This window comes from Pleurodeles waltl, chromosome 10 (assembly GCF_031143425.1).
Source record: "Pleurodeles waltl isolate 20211129_DDA chromosome 10, aPleWal1.hap1.20221129, whole genome shotgun sequence".
In the NCBI taxonomy this organism is placed as follows: Eukaryota; Metazoa; Chordata; class Amphibia; order Caudata; family Salamandridae; genus Pleurodeles; species Pleurodeles waltl.
In genome coordinates, this window is record NC_090449.1 from 801,205,629 (window position 1) to 801,227,764 (window position 22,136).

Below are 22,136 nucleotides of genomic sequence, written 5' to 3' on the forward strand. Positions count from 1 at the left end.
ATGGTTCTTTTCACAAGTGGTAAACTTTCCCACGCTTAAGGAGTGGGTTCGCCAATAATTAGACCGAACCAAATTGGAGGTTACTTTGAATGCAATGTTTTAGATGTCACAGAGGCAGGGAACTTAAAAGGATTGCTGCTGCACGCTTCAATTGTATAAGTGTACATAAAGAGCAGCAACAAATTCTTTGAAAGAAGTTAGATGATGTTAGCCACATTGAGGATGTAAATACAGACACTTCCTACATCTGTTCTTGTTTCAGAGAAGAGCCATGACAAAGGTTGCAGATTTACGTCAGTAACGTAATCTATATTACAACCATGTTGTCTTCCAATGACACCCAGAGGACATTCTCATTAGAAGAAAAAAGGTGTGAGTGTCTGTGGCCTAAAAGCTTTCTTTGTAAACCGAGTCAGAGGTTGAACCACGCTAGAGTATTAGTTGGTTTCTATATGGTTGAGAAGTATCTACTAGTTATCTGCTCCTAAGTGTAAATGAAATGCAACAATAGTGCTCTCTTTTCCTAACAGAAGGGTAAGCTTGTGTCAGACTAATGCAACCAAAGTAGGGTGAATTTGAGAAGAGATTTATTTACCGAAATACATAGCATATATTCATATATCCGTCAGTGTTCATCATTGGCTTTAATAATTTGGGCCAATTTATTACATGCACTACTGCGAAATCTTCTAATCCACTGGCCTGCTAGAGTCTTAGTGTATTTCTTTGCAGTGTTCTATAGAGCTCAAACATCATGCCTTGCAGCATCTTCAAAGCGCTTTATGGAATAAGAATGGCGCAGATGGTTGTTGCATCATTATGGGTCAAATGTTTGCTAATTTGAGTAACTTATATAACTCGAAAATCAAATTGAGCTCCTGGACCTCAGAGGAGATTTAAGGGAGTCACCCCAAAGCTCTCCATCTAGATGTGAGGATTGTGGGGGCAATTGATAAGGTGCTGAATGTGTTCTTCGGATCACCTGTATTTATTTGTCTCTTTTTTAGTTTATTTTTTTATTTGCAGTTTTATATAACACACAGAAGTTATGAGTACCACTTACGTTACACTAGAACACATTTTTATAGACACAAGGGTAATAGGTACCTTACCAGAATCACAGGATGCTGAGCTGTTGCTGGGACTCTAACTTGGTTCCCCAGTTCCAAAGTTGGCAGCTCTGGTCATTACGCCACATCCGCTCACCATGTGGTGATAACCAAATCTTAGGTGTCGTGTTCTTCAGTGCTTTCTCCTATTTTATAAAGTGTAAGTCATTTGGTTGCATTCTCAGACAATAACAGCCCACAACCTGGGATAGTATTTCTAGAGACAGCCCCCTCAGTGTTGTTCTTTGATGTTGAGGTTAATGTTCTGCATTTATGGAGCTTGCACGTTCCCGATTTGAACATTCTGATGGATCAGTCCCATCAGACATCCTTGTATATCTTTGGAATGATGCAGAGGACTTTGGGTTTGTTGCCAGTAGAGTGTTTTCATTGTGCACTCATTGCAGCGTGTCAGTTGTTGCTTGGGATTGTTTGGGAAAGTATGTGTAGATCATATTTTTTAGCCCAGTCTTGTGTTGACCAGAGATATGCTATGTTCCCCTCAATAGTGAGTTTGAAGAAGTAGTATAACACTGAAATGTTGACAGTTCGGTTATTGATAATGGAGTGACTAGGCAAATAATGGCTGTTGTAATCCTTCTGCTCAACATTCAGATGTTTGTCTTTCTGCTTCTTCTATTTAAATTTAGCACACTACACCCTCGGTAAGTGGATTATTCTAATAGCCTTGTAGCATATTTACATCAGTCATCAGACTATGCTGGCTGCTAAAGGTCTTTCTGTCTTGTTGTATGCCCTTTCCTCCACCCCAGGCGCATAATTTGGGATCCGAGTTGTTAACCAATATGAATCTCAAGAGTGGTCATAATGCTATAATAAGACACATAAAACACAGTAGGAATGCTGTACCTTATTCACAATCTTTAATGTATCGTTTATCCAAAGGTCAAAGCTTGCCCTTGAATTCCCTACTTTCTGCATTGTTTTGCAGCATGTCAACATTGGAACCTCTCTCGCAAACATTTTGCAGCTAGCTTGTGATATGATTTGGGTTCTTTAAACCTGAGTGTTTCCACGTTCATTTTAAATTAAAAGTAATATTAAATTGCTTAGCTGCACAAAATGTCACATAGGTGTGTGAAATACAGGAGATGAAGGGGAAGGTTATTGTGGAACTACTTTAACATTTACCGATGGGATGACTCAACAAGCTAAATCCTGACTCATAGACTATGATTGAGATGAAGGCAACAGATTAATCTTTTCTAAATATTTTATTAGTTTTTTTTATAGTGAAATTACAGAAGACAGAAAAGAAAAACAATACGTGCATAACACACAGAAATATATCTAAGGTCCACACTCAAAAAATATCAAGCATAGCTAGGGATTACAATGGAGAATAATCAAATGAACAGGTGGGGGGTGTGGCCTAGGGTGTCAAGATGGTAGCTGCACTCTGAGAATGCTCCGGACCCCTCCATCATCCTCACCGTCCTCACTGCCAGACACTAACCATAACTGGTACACCTCTTCTGGGCCCCTTTTCACACTACTATGCTACAGAGGAGCCCCCTTTGATTGCTGCTGAGTGTAGGGGGTGGCTGCCGAAAGCGCAATCATATTTAAGATGGTGGCCGCCCTTGAACGCTAAGGCCCTGATTGCTGTGGCTGCACCCCTGGCATTGTTCTACACCGACCCCTCTTTTCGGCCTTCCTGCTCTGCCCGACTGCTGCACCAGAGGTAAGGAACCTGCTGGGGACATTTTTCGGAGTGTGGCCTCTTGAGCCCCCTGGGGCCGCCGCACCTGCTTCGGAACTGTGGCGGCCTCCAGATCGTAAGTGCAGCCCATAAAGCAACCTCCTCCGTGATATGAGTGGTGATTCCACTGGACCCACAGCGGTGATGTAGCCCTGCCTGCCTGCGCATCACTCCACACGACTGGAGACCCAGTGCATTGCGAGGTGGAAATGGTTTTTGGCCAACACTAGCGCTCCTGCTACACTGCCTGATGCTGCTTGAGAGTCTGGCCTGACATGAGTCTTGCACCTCCAGGTGATGGCCTGTAATTTCACTCCTTCCTTGCACCTGAGGCTTGCCAAGTGGGGATTACTGCTCTCCTCTTCCTCGCCCCCCAATAAGACTAACAGTTAGCGCTACTTGGGGGAGGCAGAATGCTGGGGTAACTTTGGCTTTACACCACAACTTCTGCTGCCTTATCCATCTTGCTACCCAGCAGAGCCATCATAAGTTCTCACCCATATATTGATCAGATGCTCTTGCCCTCTCACATAGCCTCCCTGGTGGAAGTGACTTCCCACTGCACTAAGACCGTCTGTAGACTTGTGTGTCTTCTGATCCTAGCCTCACGGCTATGCCCACTTTCCTTGGCACCTCTGGAATTGCTCCTGCATGAACACAAGAGTGAGTTTATGTGACACATGCGTCTCTGGGGGGGGGTCACCCATGCTCGCAGCAGCTTGTGAGCTTTGTGAACCCCAATAAGCCTGCTGACCGAGGAGTTGCTCTCTGCTCTGTTTCCTTGAACACTGCCTCTTGTTCCTCTTGTGAGGCCTCGTCTGCACCTCCTCTTTTCTTCAGTCAGTGGCCCAATCTCCACTGCGACCTGGCACAACTCATCTTGCGGATCTCCTTTGGTACTCCTGGATGACTGCCAGTACTCGGGTGCCTTGCTGCTCGTGCTGCTACAGGCAGTGGCTAGTGGATTGGGCGTCCTTATGTAACTTTGATACTGATTCTTACTGCCATGGGGAAAGACAGGAATGTGAAATCCCATCCTTCTCAGTCTTGCATCTACAAGTTTACGACTCTGACAGGACCATTTGGGAGTGACTCCAAGGAAGCCTCTACCGGAGGTGACACTGACAAAATCCTGCAACTTATTCAGCTCTCACAGTCGGCGGTGGAGACTAAAATTGGAGAGGTACTGGCCGATGTGGCTCACCTCCATCAGGACCTCAAAAATGCCAAAAGCCACATCGCGGAGGCAGAAGGGCATATCTCCACAGTAGGAGAGACAATACTCACCTTCAGACCAAGGTAAATTCTTTACTCACCCATGTACATGATCTCCAGCAATAGGAGCAAGATGCCGAGAATCATTTGAGAAGCAATAATTTGTGCTTCATTGGATTTCTGGAAGACGCAGAAATCAGTTGTGCTGGAAAATTTTTGGAGGCCTGGATTAAATCTTGGATCTCACCTGACAAATTGTCCCCTGGTTCAATGTGGAGTGCGCTTACCAGATGCTTACACCCAGACCTACCCTAGGGATGCCACCTAGACCTATGATTGCACGCCTATTCAATTTTAAGGACCGCGACTGTATCCTGAGAGAGGCATGTTCTCACATGGACCTATGCTTCCAGAGCTCATGAATCCTTATTTTTCCAGACTACACACATATAGACATGTTCCTTATGCCTGCCATTGACATAACGTCTGTCACCCAGATTCAGATCTTTGCTGAGTTATCTTGGCTCATGCTCCACTACTACCTGGCATTGCCCCACCTGACCCCCTGAGATGTCCTATGTGGTGCCTTAATGCCTGGCACCTCCAGGATGAGACTTATACATAAGACCTCCACCGAGAGCTTGAAACGTACTTTCACAGTAGTACTGATACTGCTCCATCCAAAAGCATTCTACGGACAGCATGCAAGGCTAATGTCCGGGGCCATGCAAAGGCCCTCCTCATACAGAAAGAGAAGATCCAACAGCAGCATATTACCCAACTGGAGGGCCATGCGCTCCGTATGGAAGCACACCTGAAGCTTAACAATCACACTGGCACTATAGGGGCCCTAGCCTTGGTGAGGGAAGAAATCAGAGCCCACTCCTTGAAAGCAGAAAAACAAATCTGGTGCGCTTCTTTGGCATGAATCTAGGGCTGGAGAGACCAAAATACCAAGTTGTTGTATTGGTTCACCTGTAATCCTTTGGCGGGCCAGATCATACCTGAGATGACACTCGTAAGGCATTACGTTACCACTTCTCTGGATATAACCATCTCTGACTACTATGCAAAGCTATATACAGGCATCCCTCGACCTGCAGCCGAGAGGGCGACTCCTCTTATTGAAGACACACCCATGCCTTCTTTGCCCAACTCAGCACGAGGCAGCTTGGCTCAACCCATCACACTAGCGGAGATTGGTGAGGCAATCTCAGCCATGAAACTCGGCAAGATGCTGGGTCCTGATGGTTACCCGACTGAATTTTATGTTAAATGTAGGGTATTTTTACCCCTCATCTACTAAATCACTATGAGGAAGCAGTGAAGATGGGCACCATCCCCTGTGATCTTTATCAAGCCACAATAGTGGTCATACCAAAGAGACAGCCAGCATCCGTATCATGTGCAAAGTACAGACCTGTCTCTCAAATCAATGCAGAGATAAAAATCTGTGCCACCATTCTGGCCGTTTGACTGCAGCAAGTTATTGGGACCTTGATACACTAGGCCCATGCTGCTTCATGCCAGCATATAGTACCAGCCACTGTCTGTGGTGCCTGCATGTTGTGCTTGCCCAACGACACACTCCCAGTGCCACTGGCCTTGTTATTAGTGGATTTTGAAAAGGCATTTGACACAGTGGGCTGAGATTACTTGTTCTGTGTCCTCATGAAGGCAGTCACGGGGACCCACTTTCGACGCATGGTCCATTTGCTAAACACACCACCAACGGCACAAGGTGGTGTCGGAGACTTTCACCATAGGCCATGGCACCTGAAAGGTATGCCCTATATCCCCACTCCTGTTTGCGTTGGCCATAGAGCCTCTCGCTCATTTAATTCGATGTGATCCACTGCTTGCAGGATGGAGGTGGGAGATGGATCATGAGAACTATAACCCACTTCATGCGGATGATGTCTTATTATATGTGTTGAACCCAATGGACAGCAGCCTTCGCTGTCTTTATTTTCTGCAGCTTTTTGTGGAAGCTTCCTGCCTAATTGTTAACCTGGCCAAATCACTTTTGTTGCCATTAGCTAGAATGCAAGAAACCATTGATTGGCAATCGAATATACTGATTCGACCCCTCAGCTTTTGCAATCTTGGTATAAATGTAGTTCTTGACCCATCCCTGACTTGGTCCCTTAACTGACACTGCTGATCTGCAGGGTTAGACTGGACCTTAACGAATGGCAATCATTATCACTAAACATCACAGGTCAAGTTGCTTTATATAAAATTCTACCCCATTTTCTTTTTTTCTTTTCCAAAACACCTCTATTGGAATCCCGTGCCATTGGTTTATGGAAATGGACTCCATGGGTGGTGCCTTAATTTGGCACAATAGCAGACTCCGTTTGACCTGGAGCACTTGCCACTGCACCTCCTTTGACTGAAGACTGGGCATGTCTAACTTATACTACTATTATTTAGCATCCCAAATCCTAATCATTAATGACTGGTTCACTGGGTATTGACCGGACCCAGCTTACCAACTACAACTTAGTTTATTTGGCTTGCCCCAGATCATGGGGTTAATTTACTGTGACCCCATTTCTGAGGCTGAAGCAACCCAAGGGGTGGTGGAAAAAAATAACTCGACATAGTCCCTTATGACATGGGATATGGTTATGAGACATAGCTACCTTAGAAGGCTTTTCCCAATTGGGTACTGTACGCATTACCCTAGTCGATCCATGGTCCGGTATGACCATTGCCTCCTTCAAGGAGCTTCAACTAACGTATACCCCGTCTACTACACAATTGTATACATTTTTGCATCTACACCATGAGTTATGGGTACACATTCCTACGGACACCCCCATACCAGAGTTCAGTCCCATGGAAAATAAGGTGCTGATAGGGGCACTGGGTAGGAGAGGGGTCTCCCAGATCTATCGCTCCATGATACTGAATGCCCCAGACACTCTTCAGCCCCTGTGGTCCTGCTGGGAAACAATGGTTGGGCCCTTGGAGGAGGAGGACTGGCGAGACTCGTTGATGGTACTGAGTGTCATCACAATCTCTGACAGACTATGATTGGTGCAGCTATATCACTTATACTGTGCTTATCTTACCCCTCTAGGCTGTATCTGGCAGGTCTTTTGCCCACAAATGGAACAGTCAATGTACATAGAAAGAGGATGCCTACAAAAGCACACCAACATCTGGTCCAAATAAGTGGATGGTTAGACGATGCAGGGCTAGCTATTGAATTGTATAATGTTGGGATGGAATGTCTATTTATGGAAGTTACTCTGTATTTCAGACTATTTATATACCACAATGGATGTGTACTGGATGGGGCGGACTGGGCATGCTTTCTTTTCTGCTGTAACAGTGACTTGTTATTGTCTGCATAAAACAATAAAATTGGTTATTAAAAAATCAAATGAACAGGCAGAAAAATTAACCAAGCTTTATTAGAAGACTAATAACAGAAAAAATTGCATATGTTTAATCAATTTTCCGATATACATGATCACAGAAATTGAGGGTGAATATACTGCCCTAGGTATATATAAAAGCCATATAACAGCAACGTCTAACAGAACGATGGCTGCATTGCCATACAAAGGAATAGCAAAAGATCAATAGAAAAAGAAAATAGGGTAATGAAGTTACCTAAAAATTAGAAAAGAGAAGAAAGGAAAAGAGAAGGGAAGAAAAAAGAAATAGAACAGTAAATAGGGAAATAGGAAGGGAAGAAACACCACCTGGAAAAAACATAAGAATAAATGCTCTCTTTGCGGTCAATAGATTCAAATATCAAGGAAGAGGCTGTCATGCCGTAGACATAAAAATGTCCAGAGTGTGCCACATTGATTGTGAAGGAACATGTATGGCGGAAGAGAAGGTCATGCATTTGTGTGTACTCCGGAGGTAAGTCACCCAGGTCCACCATATATAAAGGAGACATTATTGAGGGCTTTCCACTCAATCAAAATAACTTTTATTTTCTACCGTCAGGAGTAAATCCAGTAGTGCCAAATCTCTATTGGGTATTTCAAGCAGAGGAGTCCGTGCATACGGATCTAGTAGAACGTGGGCCACAATCAGAGAAAAGGTCACCCTAAAGATACTCAAAAGATGGTCATAGACCTCCAACCAAAAGTTTGAAGTTTTTATGTCAAGAACATATGTTCAGGGGTACCAGTAGCTGCTTTACAGGACTTACAGAGATCAGAATCAATTAGCTTCGAGGAGGGAACAGATTAATCTAAGAAGGTGTCTCAGCTTCCCTTAAATTAAATTCTAACAGCCTCATTGCTACTAAAACTCCATAATCTAGCACACTGCAGGTTGATGAGACTTCAGGATGGGCCTGGTAGTTTCCATCAATAATGATGGGAAGTTCTCTCTGCTGTTTGAAAGTTTCTGTCACATTGAGTGATTTGAAGTCTGATTGATGGTCTTACAAAACACTAGTATTTTCATATTGCTTGCTGTCAAAGTTCTTCACTTTTACATCACTATAAATAGTACCAGTCAATGTTAATAATGGTATTAACCTTCAAAGGCTGAAGAGGTAGTAAGTAAACAGAAGTCCTTCAGGTAACACAGGTCTTAGATCTCAGTAGTAACTTTATACCTCACCGAGCTATTTTATGAGAGGTATTACACTGTGATGTTCAACATAATCATTGAGTTATTTTAGGACATTCCTCTTTAGAATTTTAGGGCACTGTGGAATCAGCATTTAATTGTCTTAAGACCCAGGCATCTACAACTCTGTGTGAAACTTTTCACCATTCAGATGACGCCTGTATTGTTTTATACATCTGTAGCATGTTAATTCTCAGGAGAGCCCTCCCCCTTGCCCTCCACAGGTTGAAATCTCAATTTGTACACGTTGGTTTTGGCCACAAATTGTAGTAGTGCAAGATTATGAACCTCATCTAGAGAGCAGATGTTACATCTTTGTGTGTCAAAGCTAACTACTGTGACAAAGCAAGTATTTGACCTCATTATACAATGAATGATAAAGAACACACCTTTTCTAGGAGCACTACCCCGACCAAACAGTCTTCCCTTGGACTTCCTCACTGATTCATTTTCTAAAGTCCATGCCCCATGCTCAGTTCTCTGCTACTCTCGAGCTAAGTTTGTTTCCCCCATTTATCAAGACATACAAACATACCTATATACATACATACGTAAGTACTAGAACTCATATGCTATTCATTATATAACATGGATTTCGGTGCTCTAATGCTCTTTGACTGTCTAATATCCCAATTTATAAGTTGGAGTCTCTCTTCCAGTATTGTACAAAAAGTTTAAATGAGTCTAGAGTCCACCAGACCAGTAACGTAATATGCGTTTTTGATATGACAGGTGTCGATAAAATGTTTGTGGTGTGGATGATGTTTCTCACTTTAAGGGCTCTGTGCAACCCCTGCTCTGTTCCATTGCTGCATCTTCATTCTCTTGTTGCTCAGTCACCTTATGAGGTCAGATTGTTTAAGGAAGTACGACAGGGTACTTCAAGGTGTGTCTTTTTAACTTTGACGTTTAGCTTTGTGTCCGTTGAAGTTAGTGCATATAGTTATGGTGTGCGTCATGGACAATGGATCTGAGTGGAGAGTAAAACCGCTTTCCTCAGTGCTGTCCTGTGACTTCTCTTATCAAGAGGTAATCGTTCCAAACGTTTTGCAGAGCTGTCAGTAAGGGGGTAGATATACCATGTCACATAGCTCTGTTGGCTACGTTCTGTTCAGTTTGCTCCTCCCCTTCTTGTTGGTTGTAAACGATGGTGCCATTGTGACGGTCCCCATTGAACTGTTACTAATCTCTTTGATGTGGAAATGTGTTCAGAATGAATCCTTCAAGGACCCAGCTGATGTATTATGTTTTTTGTGTATCCCATGAACATTTCAGTTAACTTTTAAACGAAGCTTGAGTGAGTCAGACCTGGAGGCTCAGTGGAGTAACGAATCTACTCTGGGATGATCCGGTGTTTAAACATATGGTCACAGTTTTGAATTCCAAAGGGTCCACTCAGCCTTTTATGAGTACCATTCTGTTGGGTAACCATATTCATTTGTTACTGAGCGCTAAAAAGCCCCTGTTACAAATACACGTTATATTAAGAAACCACTTTCAAACGAAATACATTTGTGCCAAATGAATTGGCCACATGCAAACGGTTAAATAAAAATAGCAAATTCTGCTTTTTAAATATACAATTTTTGATAATAGTATTCTTTATCTTTCATGACTGAAATGAACATAGAGTATACTAGCTGAAGTCCGGAATAATTTTTGAACTACTACCTACAAGTGTATGAGATTGCAATTGCGGAATTATTTCACTACGGGGACCAGCCTCAGAAACATTTCAGGATGATGTTGTACACGTACTGTCAAAGGATGCTTTGTCTTTCTATTACAGTTTAGACTACAGACATTTAACTCAACAAAGTCGATTTTGTTTTAATACCAAACAAAAGCTCATTCCAGTTTTTTCCTAGGCCTGGGTGGATGGGTTTCCTATTTTCTCTTTTGGTCAGCTGCTCTGCATGGAACAGGCTATTAAAGATCTAAAAACAGCTTCTGTTGTACAGAGGGAGTGACACAGGCACACATTGTTCTTCTTTTCTGCCCACAGAATAAAGCCCTTTTCCACCAATTCAGCCTGAAAGAGAATTGGCTTCTACAAAGAGGAAGTGTGACTGAAGCAGAGGAAAGTAAGTATAATATCGTAAGGAGGTTGTGGGGGTGGGACGATGGGATTATATATTAAAACACTATGGAGGACTGTTGGAGACAGATGTTCACGTTTTTATCTGCAACAATAAAAATTACCGTCACATCAAAATAAATAGAAAATGTAAATGTAATATGTTAGTTTGAATATGTATACATGGTGCATAGCAAAATATATCGGAATACTGCAAATCTCAGATCTTAAACCCAGCACACTACATGTTGCGTATTAATAATTTGTTTTATGCCTGGATGATGGGAACACGTTGTTACTCAAGATCAACGTCATGGATCAACTTTATCGGCCTATGCCCTTAAACTAATGAAAACTGTTTTTATCTTGTCAGCTGGGCCTATCTTGAGGTAATCACTAGTTGTCTTGAATTGCGTAGCTTATCAGATATATTTCTTCATTCATAATCGGTAACATATGGAAGGCATGTTTATATTACTTCACTTCATCTTCTGCCTTCATGTACCCAGGTCCTAAACGAGAACCTTGTGACCCAAACTGCTACCTCGTGTAGAGTGTGTGGTAAATCCATCAGAAACATACTTTGCCTTTATTTCACATAATACCGTTGGCACCAGTGTGCAGGGCCTCCCACTTCCCATGACTCAGGTGTCACCCTAGAACCCATATTGGTCTTTTAATTTGCAACTGGTCTAGGTACCACGGTCACCTTACCCTTCTACAACGCATGATTGCAGTGTATCTGCATATGCCGTAGTACTGGGACTAGGACTGGGCCTGCAGAATCCTAATTTGATTCTTTTGGATTGTCTCCTGGACTTTTTTATACTGCTGCTGTGTTTTTATTGAAATGTATTGACTCCAGGTATGTTTCAGAGGTGAACTTGTTATTTTATGTACATTACTGCCAGCTTGTGAGGCATAGCCTCACACACCACCCTGGGTGTTGTCCTTCATCATCGGCCAGCCATATTCACCAGAGAAAACCTTGTAGTGAATGGCTCCCTTGGAAACAGGATCTAGTGTGTGCTCCTGTGTGTGGGACCCTGCCTTACAAATTTTTGTAATCCCCACCCTGGGTCCTGTCTAGTTTGGAAACTAAACATGGACATGAGGGTCCCCGATAAATGTGTAATTCCCTGTGAGCGAACCCTCCATCTAGTCCTTCCTGGGCTGGTCACATTTGCTGATGGTATGATACTGTATATGTAGGGAGGACAGAAACCTTGACATCTCTTTCTTCCTCTTGTTTCCCGGAACTCACCCCTCCTGTATTGTGGGCGTGGGACTAGTGTTGTGCATTATCAGTGTTCCTCATCTGTAATAAACATTGTTACATGATATGACTGATCCTGGGCATTGCAGGGGGATGAGGGATGGCCCAGGTACATGAAGCACTGGTCACAACAGGCAGCCGGGGTTGACAAGTGAAATATTGCAAGGGGGTGGGGAGCAAGTGGTCCCCAGGGGATATCGGTCTGAAAGTGGGACCTGGACTGGTGCCTCGCATGGGTGGGTTTTTAAATGTGACCATGACATGTGTTAAGACTATACGCTGAGCATGGTTTGAAATGAAAAGATGGTTTTGAAAACAACAAAAAAAGTATAAATGTCAGCAAAAATACTTCCCCATGAAACATATTGTTGAGGACTGGGCAATATCCAAAATTGACGCTGTAGAGTCTTCAATTTATGTTTTTCTTGTGGAGTGATGTGATGATACACATGCTGCTGCATTCTACAAATTACCCACATGCAAATGTCGTCCTGCTAATTTGGGCCTTTTCCTATGACTGTATTCATGCTAAACAGATTATAGCTATGGTTGGTGCATACTGTATAGGGCAGAACGTTCTCCAGGATGAAAGATGTTCGCTGTGAACCCGTTTTGTATGTTTATTTTTAATTTTTGTTCAGCGATTAGAAAAAGGTTGTGGAATAGATTGTACATATAAATATTACATCAAAATATATCTTCTGTTTATTCCTAGTTGTAGATATGCTGCTTGCTTTCCGAATCTCATTTAAGTACTGCCAACACTTTGATGCATGCTACTTTAGTGACTGATGTCATGAGCAGTGCTTGAAATAGAAAAATTAAAGTGCAGGTAGTCTGTGCCAGAGTACCTGCTTGTTTCTGAGAAGTGCCGTTACTCTCCAATTAAAAGTATTACGTTTTTCTTGAGATGTGCCAATACTCTCCATCTCAAAATAAAACAGTGCTGGTACTCAGTACCAGACAGTACCGGCCCAATTAAAGCACTGGTTATTAGTAATTATCTCAGTGAGACTTTATGGAAATGACAGTGCACATATTTATTGCTATCTTCATACATACAATTGAAGTAATCATTGTTTACAATGATAATCAACCATAGAAAGTACTCTGACCACTACCCTGAAACCACAAGTTGGCAGGGTTTTTTTTCGCTTACTTGTACAATGAACAGTTGTTAAAATGGTAATATAATACATACAAACTTCGATTTTGAGAGTTGGAGTTGTAAAGAGTTTTCATGGCCACCACCATACCACTAACATTGAGCTATATTCACCTCACTCGTTGCTTTACCAAACCCTAAAGTAACAACGTCTAAAAATATGCCGTAATTGCAGTTCTCCAGAATCATACGCAAAATTTGCCTTTTGAAGTAAAACTTCAATGTGCACATTTTTTTCATAATCGGTCACCAACTCCATAGCCATCATGAAGAACACAATTAATTGAAGGTCACTGAAAAACAAAGTAAGTGTGCTCCATTCACCTAAAACACTTCCAGTACCTTTGAAGCAATATATTTCTGTAAGAGGCGTCTCTTAATTCTTCAACAGACTTTCTTGAAGATACAAATTTCCAAACAAAAAACATCATTGAAAGAGAAAATGGCTTGCTTTTAGTGGAATCGGAAATGTGTAATGCCACCGAAACCAAAACGTTTTCAGCACTTGAAGTCCCCGTGTTTCCAGATGTCGGATAATTCAAGCCGTCAATGCCATAGATTGGCTTCACTGAGAGGTCATGTTATAGCTGGATCTGACAACTTGTGACATCTTGGATGTTGGGTGGATGCCAGAGGCAGCATATACTTGTGAGTGTAAAAATGTAAATGCATTTATCCTGACAAACAGGCCAGCTGTTTTATGATGATGATACATAGAGCCTGGACTGGTTCCCACATTGAGAGAGTCTGGAAAGTAGCAGTCGATCAGGAAGTAGGTCTAGGAACTGTGCTCAGTTAATTTCATCACTTATTAAAATTGTCTGGTCATGTCTGAGCATAGGTCAATGTACCCTTTGTCTTTGCACTGGGAAGTGCATTCTAAAAAGTGTAAAATTCCCATCTATCGGTTTTGGTAAGATTTTTCCTTTGTCGCTGGGGATGCTGAGAAGAGCAGGTTTTGCCCCACTCTTGGAACAAACTGAAGGAGGTCCTGCAAGACACCAGGCAGATACATTCTTCAATGGTCTGTTCTTATTGGAATCGTTATGCATTTTCATCGGATACACTGTAGTCAAAGAAAGAAAAGCACAGTAGAGTAAATAGGGGCTGAGGCTTTCCTATCTAGGGGCAGTGACCACCCTACATTCACACTAACTGCTCTCACGTGAAGCATATTGGTGCCAATTGAGGGTATGCTGGAAATGGTCCTTTCTACAGGGTCATTCCCAAACTTTTTTTCTTTCCTCTGGAAATTGCCCTTTTTGCAGGTTTTCCCCCTGCCTTTGTGCCTCTGCCTCCTGAATTTTTGACTATGTGCTGGATTTTGTTTTTCTGGTTTTGGTACTCTAGGCACTTTACCACTGCTAATTAGTGCTAATGTGCATATGCACTCTGTGTAAATGGTATTGGTGATTGGTTTATCCATGATTGACATATTCGATTTACTAGTAGGTTACCAGTAAAGTACAGTAGACGTGCCCAGGGCCTGTAAATCTAATGCTTCTATTGGGCCTGCAGCACTGATTGTGCAACCCACACGAGGAGCCCTGTAAATATGTCTCAGACCTGCAGTGTCTGTGCAGTTTTAAACTGCCATGTCGACCTGTCATGCACACCCTCTTGCCAGATCCAAAACTTCCCTTTTAGTACATCTCAGGCACCCCTAAAGTAGGCCCAAGATAGCCGCATGGGCAGGGTGCAGTGATTTAAAAGGTAGGACATGTACTAGTGTATTGTACATGTTCTAATAGTGAAATACTGCCAAATTTGTTTTTCGCTATTGCAGGGCCTATCTCCCCTGTTCCTTTTTGTTGGCTTCAGGACTTTATATACTTTTCCACTGCTAACCAGTGCTAAAGTGCTTGTGCTCTCTCCTGAAAACATGGTAGAATTGTCTAGTACTCACTTGGCTTATTCAGTTTACTTATAAGTCCCCAGTAAATTACATCTGTCCAGGGCCTCTAAATTAAATGCTACTGCTGGATCTGCAGCCCACATTTTGCCAGCCCTTTAAATATGTCTCAGGCCTGCTATTGTAAATCTTTTGCCAGGCTCAAACCTTTCTTTTTATACAAAAGTGTCCCCCCTAGTGTTGACCCTGGACAACCCAGACGGCAAAGTGCAATGTATTTAGAAAGTTGGACATGTACTTTTGAGTTGTACATGTCCTGGTAGTGAAAAAACTCTTACATTTGTTTTTCACTACTGCATGACTCATTTCTACCATAGGAGAGCATTGGGGTTGCCTTATTATATTTTATAAGTGTCATTTCCAAATGGGTAGATATAACTCCTGATAGTTTGGTGTGTTTGGAATCACAATTTAAAATCCTAAGTTATGGTAAAGTCGGATTTTAAAGTGCAATTCTGAAAATGCCAGTTTTAGAAAGTTGGCATTTTGGTGCCTTAGCCATTTGGTGCCTGCAGTCTGTCTCTGATCACATGACTAGGTACAGTTGGTAGTTGGGCTTTGTGTATTCCCCCTAAACAGCCACACACAATGGGAATTTAGATGTAACTAGATGGGCCATCCTAGTTAGGCTGGGAGGGAGGAGCTGGACAGGTCCTCACTTACATCTGAATAGCCTGTGTCCAGTCCACACACAAAAGACCTAACAACTCTGCTTTGTCACTCCAGCTAGCTTGGAGCCAGGGTAGGAGAGGTAGAGAATTCCTTGCACTTCAAAGCCACTGTTTAGAGGCTTTTCCCATCTTCCAGAACCAGGGCATCAGGGTATAAAAGATGGAAATCAGACACCACCACTTCAGTACACTTCTGGACCTACCCTGCAACCAAGAAGGACTACTGCTGTGCTGCCTGCTGCCCTCTTCCCTGAGGAAGACAAACTGGACCTGCACCTTCATCTTGACCCCAGGGTAAATCGAAGTGGTAGTCTTCTGTCCTCCTGATACGAGCCACATAGACATAACAGGCTCCACACAGCTCCAGGCCCCGTCTTCAATAAGTTTCTGACCCCCAAGAGGTGCCTCACAGGTTCCAGACCCTTAGTGTGGCTTTCGAGCTCTTAAAGTCAAGATTTTGGGCTCTTTGTGACTGCAAATGGGCCCATTCACACCAGAAATGCACCACCCGCACTCAAAATAAGCGCGAGGCACGGCACATCCATCTCTTCTCACAGCAAGCATCGCCCACCTGCGTAGATCACCAGTGCGAGGCTCCAGCTCCCCCATGTGTGACACCTGGCCTGCTCATCATCATCCTTGTTCACAGCAAACTTCTTCTACGCACACAGGACTCTTGGCTCAAAACTTTAGAAACCCGACTAATCTGGGATTATGCAATCCACACTCCATTGCAGTTGGCCTGAACTTTTGGATTTCACCCAGCCCGCTGCTACCAGCTAGCTCCAGTTGGTGCTTTATGCTTTTGGCATATTGCAGTTTAGTCTTCAATAATTCATAACTCTAGTTCTACTGATTAGATTTTGTCATTTTGGTCTTTTGTTTATTAAGTTCTGCTCTGTTTTTAAAAAGTGGTGTAGGATCTTGTTTTATTGTTAGAGGTGTTGCACAAATACTACACACATTGCCTCTACGTTATGTCTGATTGCTCTGTGCCAAGCTACCAGGGGTTTGAGCAGAGGTTAATTTGTGCTTGCATGTGGCTTATCCTGACTAGGACTGTGGTTGCTGCTTGACCAGAGCTCACAACTCAGTCAACCAGTAACCCAGTATCTAACAGGATAGGACTAGTGTATGCATGGCTCTTGTCAGAAGCCTTATTCTGTCGGGCCACACAAGCTGTGGCACACACTAACCGGAAAAATGTTCAAAATATCATCAGGGAGCACCTTGGATGTGCTGATCACCATATAGTGTAAATTAATTAAGAGGACCGGGATGGTCCAGGCAAAAAAAGGGACTTTAAGAGAAGCTCATTTGCAATAATATGTAAAAACAAATATAGCAAAGTACCTACAAATGCAGGAGAGTTTACCTTGCCTGCTCCTTTCTCCAAACTCAGCATTACAAAAATAAATTTATAGATTTTTCTTTCCTGGGTTTTGGACAGCTGGTTTTCTAAGCACATATAGTTGCACTGGTTCCTCTCTTCCCTTAGCCTACTTAACTTTAATGTATTTTCTTTTTACATTCATGGCTTGGCACCAGTATACTTTGGCTAACTCATAGTATGCTAGGGAAATGCCATCATTAAACCAGTATCACAGAAGAATGGACACCATTATGCGGGAAACATCCTGAACAACTAGTCCTAAACAACTACTTGCCTAAACCACTACTGCTAAACAACTAAAAAGTCCCTACAACGAAGTACTGAACAACTACTGTCTAAACAACGATTTTGCCTGAATAACAATTGCCTGAACAACAAATTTTAAGGTAAGTTTTTAGTTTTTTTTATGGTTTATTAGTTGTTTAGAAAATATATATATATATATATATATATATATATATATATATATATATATATATATGTTCGAAGGCATGTGTAGCTGCAGATACACATGCTGTGCATATACTTCTGCCACCTAGTGTTGCGCTCGGAGTGTTACAAATTGTTTTTCTTCGAAGAAGTGTTTTCGAGTCACGGGATCGAGTGACTCCTCCTCTCTGGCTCCATTGCGCATGGGCATCGACTCCATGTTAGGTTGTTTTCTTTCCGCCGTTGGGTCCGAACATGTCTCCTTTCGCTCCAATAGTTAGATTCGGAAAACTTTGAAAACGCTTCATTTCTCGTCGGTATTGTTTCGATCGCGTTACATCTTCTAATGACACTTCGGTACCATCGGAACAGACATCTCTACTCGCCCTTCAGGGCGCACGCGCCCAACTCGGGCCTCGTCGGGCCGACCGTTTGGAAGCCTCATGGATCGGACTCCATTCTGATTCTGTCATCGGTGCCACGCCAAATTCCCTTATACAGACCAACACCTCGTCTGTAATCTTTGCCTTTCCCCAGATCATCGGGAAGAAAATTGCAAGGCCTACCGATCCTTCCGAACAAAAAAGACACTTCAGGACAGAAGAGCACGAAAGCTCGAGATGGCGTCAAAAAGCTCCAAACATCTCGACGTTGAAGAGGAAGAGATCATGCAGACCGCAGTCTCTGTTCGAGGATCTGACTCCGCCCAGGAATCCGAGGAAGACAGACCGGTCACAGCAGGACAGCACGTGAGTATGCCTTACCCTGTATCATCTAAACTGAAATATAAGGCCTTGGGGACACCACTGCCGGAAGGCCATGGCTTGACCCGAAAGAAGACACCCGGTGACCAAACCCCCAGTTCGGCAAAAAAAAGGCCAATCCTCCAAAGCCATCGGAGTAGACCAAAAGCTCCGTCTCTGACTCGAGCAAACACCACTCTTCTGAGTCGAAATTTCGGAAATCCCTTTCAGAGCTGAGACCATCCACAACTCCATTTGTTTCGATACCGAAAAAGCCAGCTTCGGAGCCGAAAAGAGCAGGTTACACCGAGGAGCATGGACTTTCTAAGACACTCAAAGAAAGCCATAAAACGTCTGAGGAGGATTCCCAACTATAGCCAATACTGGAAGTAATGGACGAAAGGCAAGCCAGGATTCATATCCATAAAGAGACTGGCAGAATTTTAACTGCTCCTCCTCTAAAACCTAAGAGAAAATTAGCCTTTCAGGGGAATTGGACACTACACAACCTCCAGCTAAAGTGCCAAAGACAAAGGAGAGACCACCACCTCCTCAATTTTCTCCTCCTCATTCTCCTCCTCACTCTCCACACCTGCATATCTCTCCTACTACCAGTCCTACACCAATGCAGTCACCATCACATTCGTTTGACTCGTAGCAAGACAATGTAGACCCATGGGATCTTTATGATCCAGACCCCATTCCCGACAATGACCCTGACTGCTATCCCTCTAAGCCTTCACCACCTGAGGATAGTACAGAGTACAATCAAGTTTTAGCGAGGGCTGCAGCATACCATAGTGTCACCATGCACACTGAACCGTTGGAGGATGATTTTTTGTTTAATACACTCTCCTCCATGCATACAACATACCAGTCGCTCCCTATGCTCCCGTGCATGCTAAAACATGCTGATCAAATATTTAGCAAGCCTGTCAAAGCAAGAATAATAACTCCCAGAGTAGAAAGAAAATACAAGCCACCTACCTCTGATCCTGTCTATATAACTCAGCAACTCCTTCCAGACTCAGTAGTGGTAAGCCCTGCCAGGAAGAGGGCAAACCCACAGTTGTCAGGTGATGCACCCCCACCAGACAAAGAGAGTAGGAAATTTGATGCTGCAGGGAAGAGAGTGGCATCCCAGGCAGCCAACCAATGGAGAATAGCCAACTAACAGGCGTTGTTGGCTAGATACGACAGGGCCCATTGGGATGAGATGAAAGATATAATTCAGCATCTCCCCAAGGAACATCAAAAGAGGGCACAGCAGATAGTGGAGGCAGGGCAAGCCATCACCAATAATCAGATTAGGTCTGTCTTAGACTCAGCAGACACAGCGGCCAGGAGCGTCAACACTGCTAAAACAATCAGGAGGCATGCATGGCTCAGGTCCTCAGGGTTCAAACCCGAAATCCAACAAGCGGTTTTGAATATGCCTTTCAACAAAAAACAACTTTTCGGCTCAGAAGTGGACACCGCAATTGAAAAATTGCGTAAGGATTCAGACACTGCAAAAGCTATGGGTGCACTATACACCACACAATAAAAGGGATCCTTTCGGAAACCTCAGTTCAGATTTAGGGCTCAAACTGCAGAGGCAAACACATCGCAGCCAAAACCAGCCTATCAATCTCAATACCAACGAGGTGGTTTTAAGAGCACATATAGGGGGGCAGTACCCCAGAAGCAGAGGGAAATATCAAACACCTAAACAAGCCTCACAACACACTAAACAGTGACTTGTTTCATTCCCTTCCACTCCACACCTCCCCTGTGGGAGGAAGACTACAAAAGTTCCACACCAGTTGGCAAAATATTACCAAAGGCAATTGGGTACTATCCATTATCTGCAATGGTTATTGCCTAGAATTGATACAAACTCCTTCAATCATTTCACCAAAGCCACACAAACTATCCACAGAACACATCAGTCTGTTAAAGGAAGAAGTCAAATCTCTGTTACTGAAACAAGCAATAGAACCAGTGCCACAAAATCGAGTAGGAACGGGAGTTTACTCACTGTACTTCCTCATTCCCAAAAAAGATGGCACCCTGATGCCAATATTAGATCTCAGGACCCTCAACCTTTATATCCTGTCAGAACACTTTCACATGGTAACTCTCCAGGATGTTATCCAACTACTCCAAAAACACAATTTCATGGCAACATTAGACCTCAAGGATGTGTATTTTCATATACCGATCCTCCTGCACACAGAAAATATCTTGGGTTTGTCATTCAAGGAAAGCACTATCAGTTCAAAGTGTTACCCTTCGGAATAACAACAGCTCCAAGGGTATTAACAAAGTACCAAGCAGTAGTCACAGCCTTTCTAAGAAGACAACATATACATGTCTTTCCATATCTATACAATTGGCTCATAAAATCATACAGTCATACGCAATGTCAAAACCATGCGAATTACATAATACAAACCCTGCACATGCTAGGGCTCTCAATAAACTACCAAAAGTTTCAGCTACAACCTGCGCAAATACAACAATATTTAGGTGCAATACTAAATACTCATGAAGCGCTAGCAAGTCCAACTACGCAAAGAATACAAGCATTCCAAAATATAATCACACAGATACACACAGGTCAACAGTACACTGTCAGATTTGTCATGAAAATATTTGGGATGACGGCATCATGTATTGCAATCGACCCACATGCAAGACTAAACATGGGGCCCTTACAACAGTGCCTTGCACAACAATGGTCACAGGCACACGGTCAACTTCAAGATCTAGTGTTTATGGACCGCCAAACATACATGTCCCTTCAGTGGTGGAATTCCGCAAATCTAGACAAGGGGTGGCCTTTTCAAGACCCTGTGCCTCAGACCATAATTACAAAAGATGCATCAATGATTTGCTGGGGAGCTCACCTCAACAATCACAACATCCAAGGACAATGGGATGCCCAACACAAACAGCTACACATAAATCACTTAGAGCTGTTAGCTGTCTCCCTAGCACTAGCAGCTTTTCAACCTCTTCTCAAACAAAAGAATGTCCTAATCAAAACAGACAACATGACCACCACGTATTACCTAAACAAGCAAGGAGGGACTAATTCATCCCAACTCTCCCTCCTAGCTAAAAAAATGTGGAAATGGGCCATACACAACCAAATTCACCTGGTATCACAATACATTCCAGGGATACACAACCAACTAGCAGATGTTCTCAGCAGAAATCATCAACAGACACACGAGTGGGAGATTCACCCTCAAGTACTTCAAAAATACTTTCAACAATGGGGAACACCAAACATAGATCTGGTCGCCATCCAGACACCCACTTCCCTTATCCAAGCGCAATGCTCTATGGATCAATTGGTCAGGGATATTTGCTTATGCTTTTCCCTCTCTCCCACTCATTCCATTTGTAGTCAACAAATTGCATCAAAACACACTCAATATGATACTCATAGCACCAACATGGGCTCGTCAACCGTGGTACACAACATTATTAGACCTATCACTAGTACCACTCTCCAAGCTCCCAAACAGACCAGATCTGTTGACACAAAACAAAGGACAGATCAGACACCCAAATCCCAACACACTCAATCTGGCGATTTGGCTCCTGAGGTCAAAGAGTTTGGATATTTACAACTACCATCAAATTGTATGGAAGTGATTAAACAAGAAAGAAAACCCACTACTAAACAATGCTATGCTAACAAATGGAAAAGATTTGTATATTATTGTCAATCTAAACAGATTGCCCCTCTTACAGCATCAATACAACATATTGTATGCTATTTACTTCATTTGCAAAAATCAAATTTAGCATTCTCTTCCATA

At 43.0% G+C, this 22,136-nt stretch overlaps 1 protein-coding gene across 1 annotated transcript in view; it reads left to right on the forward strand.

Moving 5' to 3' along the window:
• The window catches only part of RAPGEF5 (Rap guanine nucleotide exchange factor 5), an 863,712-nt gene that overhangs the window by 755,412 nt on the left and 86,164 nt on the right, over positions 1–22,136 (forward strand). The window contains exon 16 of the mRNA XM_069211465.1: positions 10,661–10,739. Within this exon, the coding sequence (XP_069067566.1) occupies positions 10,661–10,739 (79 nt within the window). The remainder of the gene's footprint in view (positions 1–10,660; positions 10,740–22,136) is intronic.